The 7552-nt window shown below is 34.9% G+C and overlaps 1 protein-coding gene across 1 annotated transcript; it reads right to left on the reverse strand.

Annotated features, from left to right (window-relative positions):
• Positions 1-1184: 1184 nt before the first annotated feature.
• On the reverse strand, positions 1185-2402 carry epd (ependymin; the record flags this gene model as incomplete). The annotated part of the gene is made up of 6 exons (XM_079247716.1): positions 1185-1311; positions 1403-1484; positions 1604-1790; positions 1884-2021; positions 2127-2158; positions 2327-2402. 6 exons carry the CDS (start codon positions 2400-2402, stop codon positions 1185-1187), a joined length of 642 nt encoding a protein of 213 aa, XP_079103842.1.
• Positions 2403-7552: the final 5150 nt, after the last annotated feature.

The following is a 7552-nucleotide window of genomic DNA, read 5'->3' on the forward strand; positions in this document are numbered from 1 at the left end:
TTTTTTTACATTTCACAGATGGTACTGAAATATATAGTGCTTCCTTCTCCCTGAACATGCATGTTTTAATCTAAATGAGAAAGTTCATGTGTAGTTTCTTAGTTTCATTTGTCCACAAATATTTTCCAACATCTTTTTGGCTTTTACGTTGGATTTTTAGCTTTTTTTTTTTTTTTTTAAATGTAATGTGAAAGAGACATGTTAGTTGCAGAGAAGTCACTGGGTTTTTCTGTGCATCTCATGGACTGCTACTTTCTCATAGAATGATCTTTTACAACTCCTGATGCAGCAAGCAGTCTTGAATTTTCTACATTTGTGCAGTCATGAACACAATGATCCCACGGATTGAAAACATTGCTGTATAATTTCACTCATTAAATAAGTAATTATTTTAGAAGTCTGCATACCTTTGCCATTCACAGAAATCTGATATTGTTAAACAAGATAATCTTATTGGGTCTAACCCTAACACCCCCCACCCAACCCCCAATCTTTTAAGCATTTGCACAGATAAAATGGAGTCCTTCTTTGGGTTATTTTCTATCCAGAGATTCTGGAAAAGCAAGTTTATTTCTACAGTGCCCTTCATGTACAAGACAAATTCAAAGTGCTGAAAACTCTAAAGGGTAAAAACAAAAAGGACAAAAAATTTCTGCAACTACATATTGCAGTCATGGTTCAAAGGGTAGAGGAGGAAGTAACCAGTGTTTTCATTGTGGCAGTGTACACACTGTATGTTTGATGAAAAAAAAGCATTTTTCTGTGTCTACTCTTTCTGTAATTTAATCTGGTGAAAAGGACAAAGTATTCATATTTTTGAACTTCTTATCCAAAGGTTCATCAAGTCAAAGTGAAACACATTGAACTTTTGACAACTTGACATTTTATTGTTTCTTTAATCAAATCTTACAAGGTTTGTAAGCTGCGCCATGAAAAGTCATCAACTATTAGTAATTGTGCTTAATTCTATAATCCATGTCACCTCTTTTTTTCTGCTATGTCAAAATGCATGTATAAAGTATGATCCATTGAAAGCCATTTCTTCATGAGGGAGTTGAAGATGTGATAGAAACAGATGTGAAGCAGTGCCAAAAGAAAAAGTAAAGTCAGGTGAAAAAGAGAGAAAAGTCAATAGTTCAGCCATGCTTGTAAAATGACTGCTTTTTTCTCTGGAAGGATTTCATCTACATGAACTCATTGAGAAAACTGTTTACTGTCCCCTCAGGTGTGTCCTCCACAGGCTGTCCATGGCAAAATGGGGGAACCACAAGGAGATCTGGGTCCTTGATCTCAAGCTCAATTTCTATGTTGCTGTAAGAAAAGTGGTTCAAAATTTAATTGAAGATTGATCATAGGTGTTCTTTGCAGCTTGTGGCTGAACTGACAGATTAAAGAAACTAACCTGAAAATCAATGATGTGGTCTCAGTGAAGTATAATGCAGTCAGAGGCAAACATCCCATGGTAAAAGACATGGAGTAGTCACCTGAAAAGAACACAGAAATGAAGTTTAAATGAATTTCAACTTCATAAAATTTGAATTTCATCCATAAAAATATGTTTAAGATAAATAAATGCATCTTTTTTTTATTGCACCACCTGTACCTTTCATGTGTGGGATTGACCCTGTCCAGACGTTGACTTTTAACCCCTCCCCTTCAATGGATGCACTCCCTATGTTCATTGTGGAGAGAAACTTGGCATCATCGGGAATATCTAATGGGTGCAGGAACATTTGCAGTTTTTTTTTCTCACAGCTCTGGTTTTTGCTGTCAATCTCATAGAAAATCCCCTGTCAAACGTACACACAGATTTACATATCCATTTAAATAACATTTTCAAGTTATTTTTTATTATTATTTTTTTTTTGGGGGGTAGCAGTTACCTCTTCAAAGAATATCAGCAGATCCAAACCAAGTGAAGTGTTCACAGGGTAGCTCTCATTTGATCTGAACCGTAGTTTCTTGCCCATTGAATCGTAAGTGAATGCACCTAATGCTCTCACGCCACCTTTTAGGGACAGCTGTTGTCATTCAAAATCGTACAGTTAGGGAGAAAAAAGCAGTTTGATAGTTTTAGGAGAATATAAGAAGAACTGGTGGTAAATGGCAAAAAATAAAAGACTTACCACGCTCATCCATCCTGTCATATTGGGTGAATCTGCAAGATAATTGGCAGTTAGACAGGCGTTACATACCAAAAACACCCAATTCTTCAGGTTTTCACAAATTAAATCTATAGTTTAGTTTACAGAGCTTCAGAGATGCCTACCATGTACCAAACTAAAATAACCAAGAGAACAAAAATGATCTGAATCAGAATTCTTACGACAAGGTTGGTGGTGATCTGCATAGGTTGTGGCGGTTGAGCACATGAAGACGAACAGCACAACAGCTCCATACATCTTTTTGGTCCAAAGGGAGTCACAAAGTAATGTTGGAGATGGCAAACAAACAACCATATGCGCATCTAACTTTTCGTGAGCTCACAACTGCTTTTATAAGACCAGAAATGGGCACGTACAACAGTTGTTGCGTAAAGAAGACGCAGGATGATAACCACCCCCAAGACTTCAAAGATCAAGCTGTTAAAACATGTCATCTTCTGACTCTGTAGGTTTTGACCTGACTGAGTTTTTTTTTCTTTTCCTTTCAGCTTTTCTGTTTTGATTTTGCAGCTGTCTTTTGGTGTTTTTCTGATGTTGCCTTCCCAGCTGCCCCAGAATAATTAAGGTTCATTTGAGGTAAACGGAGCTCTCTATACTGAAACTGTCTTATGCCACTTCAACACCTATTGTGGAGGAAATTATTTAACAAGAGTCTGGATGAGCAGAAGTCAGACAGAGCTTTAAAAGCAAGCAGCTGTCATGTTAAATCAGATCCTACTGTTCTTTGTTAGTAACTCCAAATACTGCTAAATAACAAGAAGTGCTGCATGAATGTATCGTAAATGTGAAGTGTAAGGTAAAGCAGTATGAATAGTCAGCAAGATTGGAAAAGCACAAAATAAATGCAGGCCATTTATTATTTCACCCTGAAACACTTTGCATGACTAATGACAAAGTGAAACAGGATGGGGCCTCAGCTTCATAATTCCACAAAGTCACTTCTGCAAAGCTAGTAATCAGTGTTTAATCAGTGTTTGAAGCTAGATTATCCAAAAATGAGTTGGTTTTTTTTTTTTTTGGTGTTTGAAAATCGAGTGGGCAAGTAATTCCTGTTAAGGTAAATGGTCCCACAGTTTTGATTGTGACGGTGTCACCGGTAGCTCACACACTGAGCCAAAAAGATGTGCTGCTAGAATTCTAAAATATATAACATATATATATATATATATATATATATATATATATATATATATAACAAATATAATATATATCTATTATAATAATTTAAGTCACACTGACTTAGTTTCTGATTTTAGAATGTGATTAAAAATATATTTTAAAGCACATTTGCAGTTATTTCCATGCTCTCTGAATGCACAACCAGCTACTTGGATCACACATATTTAGTCGTGCAAACATACTTAATCTACAGCACAACTGTACTGAACTACAATCTGTCTTGATTTTTTTGTCTTGATTTCAGCTGTGGTCTTGACCTTGTTTTGTTTTCAAGTTTCTTTACATTGACCAAAATGATTCTGCCATGTATTTTAGCTTTCTAATTCATTCAAGTTGGTTTTTTGTCTTAATTACAAACATCAAAAGAGTTTGTTACTCTGTTTTTCCCCTCATCACTGACACTCTGTACAGATATAATTGCTGTTAGTGTTTGTAGGTTTGTTGGTGTTAGCACGGAATAAGTGACGATTAGATTTGGTTTGTCTATTATGTTGGCTCCTGAAATAGATAAAAAAAAATGTCTTGGTAGGGAATCAGGTGTTGAATGAATATTACAGAAAAAACAAAATAAACAACAAAAATCTAACAAATTAAAAATTAAAGAAAATTATATATTTTTTTTTACTTTGTAAATCAATAAGATCCGACAGACAAAAAACAAAAAAAAAACAAAAAAAAACAAAAACTCAAAACAGGAATATGCGCAGCATCTAACAAAGAACTAAAAACTAGATGTTTCTTAAAATCCTCACTATGAAGCCACAAGTCAGACCGCAGAGCTTTTTCAGAAGTTAGTTCACTTAAAACACCTTTTCCTTTTGCTTTGCCTTTTGTTCTGCTGAACATTAAAGTAATCCTGTTTTGTCTTTCAAGCGGTTTTAAGTTAACATTTTGTACACTAACCCAGAAAGAAGACATGTTATATATTTTAGTACAAAGACTCTGAGTAAATTAACAAATCAACAGAAAACTGACAAAAATATTGTGATTTATTACTGAACTCTGTCAAAAACATTCATTTATTGTGCGGTCTTATCTTATAGTGGATTTCATGCCTTTACATACAGCTGCAGGAAAAGAACAAGAAACCTTTGCTGAAGCTTCTCAAACTACTGATGAGTATTTTTACTTCTGTTACAAGTCAACCTTTTCAGCTTTACTTGATGCTTTCTGACCTTCTATCTTCCTTTTGATGCCATCTCAGAATATTTCAACTGGGTTCAGATCTAGAGACTGAGCAGGCCCTGACGGGTTCTTGATGGTGTGATCTTCCATCCAGACCTTGGTTCTCCTGGCTGTGTGGCATGGAGTATCTCCAGCTGTCATCCTTCGAGTCAGAGAGCAGAAGGAAGTAAATGTATTGCACCCCCTGACCATCACTGATCCTCCTCTATTTAACAGTCTGTGCAAGACACTGTGGCTTGTGGGCCTCTCCTGGTTTCCATTTAACCATAAGGACTAGGTTCTGGGCAAAACTAAAAACTGGACTGAGTGAAGATGACCTTACTCAAGTCTTTGATCATCTGATTCCTGTGGTCTTTTTCCAATCTTAACCTGGGATCTTTGCTTCTCACCAATCAAGCTTGGCTGAGCATGACTGGAGTCCTGCCTTCAGGAGCTTGTTTCCAAATGTTCTTGACCCCTATCTCAGATTACTAGTGTTTGATACTCACTCGATGTCAACTAATGGTTCTTGAATGATGAGTTTGCTGTCATGTCTCTCAGTTCATTGTTGTTTTCTATGGAATCAGATTTGTTTCAGAATATCCAAGCAAAACTTTTTAATACTCAAGCAAAAAACAACAATTAAAACCATAACTTTCTCAAACTTAAGTTAAATAAATTATCTCAAAATAAAAGATTATCAATCATAATGAAAACTATTAGGCTTTTATTTGGTTTAATTGAGTAGTTTTGTTTGCAGTTTCCTCCTTCTCTTTCTCTCTTCTCTCTATTTTGGTTACACTTCACAGTCTTTGGTTTTGATTCTCAATTGTTTGGTTTCATTTCTGACACAAACCTTTCAGGGGCGCATTCCGATTGGCTGGTGAGTTTTGGAGTGCAGTTTCACCCTCTGCCAGAAAAAAAGAATATGTGCTTGTGTAGGAAGGGCATTTTTAGAAGTAGCACTCAGAGATGCTGATTAACTCTACAAAGCCAAACATTTCATATTTGATACATGCCGTTTCTGAGACATTTTGCATAACTTCATGATAGAAACTTTACTGAAAACCCTGTTATACACCATAAGACACTGGTCTGCTGCATCCTAGTGGACACCAAAAAGCAGAGGACTACACTACAATAATTTTTATGTATCGCATGGTAATAAATAGTAAAAATACTTTTTTTTAAAAAAAATTTTTTCTTAGATTTTGTTAAAGGGTCAACTTAAGACTTCAGTTGAAAAAAATAAATTTTTTTCCCCCCACTTTTTTTTTCAGGTTGGGCTTTAAAAGGGTTAAAGAATAAAAGCTTTTTTTTTTTTTTTTTTTTTTTTTTTTTTCAGAATTACATATATAAAACACCAGAATGGTTCAAATTCTTTTTTTCAAATTCAAAACTGATATATACATATGATTAAAACATACTTCATTTCCAATAAGCTGAAAAAAAGAGAAGTGGGTGCCAAAATGACATGCAAATAAAAAAAAATTCAAAACAGGAAGGAAATGCATAACAAAACTAAGATGTTTGAAACTGTACACGAACAAGACTGGAAATAGGCTGAGAGAAAACCTGTGTGTCACATGGGAAATTACTGTATGAGGGGAATACGTGGAGAAAAAGCAATGAAAGTGAGGGAAGCCCTTCTTTATGTGTCCCTTCCTCATCTACAAACTGCATTATTTCAAAAGCTAATCTTCTACTAGTGAAGCTTCTTGCACTTTCTTGCAGTTTCTTTTTATACATGTACATCACACAGGCAACTGATTGTATGAATCACAATTAGCATATGTCTGTATATTTATCAAAAAGATTATGTTAATTTATAAACATGTATAAACATGTTTATAAACATAAATTAAACTTTCATTATGATGGTAATTATTATTGTTTAGATCTAACTGACTGAATACAACAATACAAGACAATGGAGCTGCACTCAATAATCCAGACACAATTATTACATTCTGCACACAAATATCAGAACCATCTTTCATATGTTTCTCAGGAATTTGTTTCTCATTGCAGTTTCCCTCTATTTTATGTGATGCTGTGAGTCAGTGACATGGTCATTCACACTGAAACCACAGAGATAAAGCAGGATTAAATGCTAAAGTAACATGACTTTTGTCTATATTTCAAGCACACACGCACACACACACACACACACACACACACACACACACACACACACACACACACACACACATATATATATATATATATATATATATATATATATATATATATATATATATATATATATATATATATATATATATAAATATATGAGTATATAAAAGATAGATTACAGATAAATTACTTATGCTACGTTGACTCAGGTTTAGCTTTTCCACAGAGTCTTTAAAAATTCTGTTTTAAGACTTACATTTTAAACACAGCAAAGTCCTCTGCATCAGCAGTGGTTCTCAAACCTTTTGAGCTACAACCCTCAGCATACATTAGCATTTGCGACCCCCATCCCCACGTAATGACTGAGTGAATTTTTGTGTGCAACCATCCTCCAAATTAATGGCTTAATTTTGATCCTGGTATAATCTTAAATTTATGTGATAAATATAGGTTATATATTTATGTAAAATTATCTGATGACCCCTGCGATGGACTGGCGACCTGTCCAGGATGTATCCTACCTTTCGCCCAAACGACTGCTGGGATAGGCTCCAGCTTCACCTCGACCCTTCATTGGATTAAGCGGTTAGGATAATGAATTAATGAATGAATGAATGATGATCCCCATGAAATTATTTTATGACCCCCGTGGGGACATATATTTTCTTTAACTCATCCATCCATGAACTGAAAAAGGTTGAATAAGTAGCCAGCTGATCACAAAAGCTGATCATGCATTAATCAGCAACAACATTATAATACTTTACCAAACATTGTGATAGTCCCAGTGAAGCAGTCAAAAGATCTCTGAGCATGTGGCATCGAGACACACACTATATTACCAAAAGTATTCGCTCATCTACCTTTACATGCATATGAACTTAAGAAACATCCATTCTTAATCCATA

This window comes from Telmatherina bonti (genome assembly GCF_933228915.1).
Source record: "Telmatherina bonti genome assembly, chromosome: 10".
NCBI classification, from domain to species: Eukaryota; Metazoa; Chordata; class Actinopteri; order Atheriniformes; family Telmatherinidae; genus Telmatherina; species Telmatherina bonti.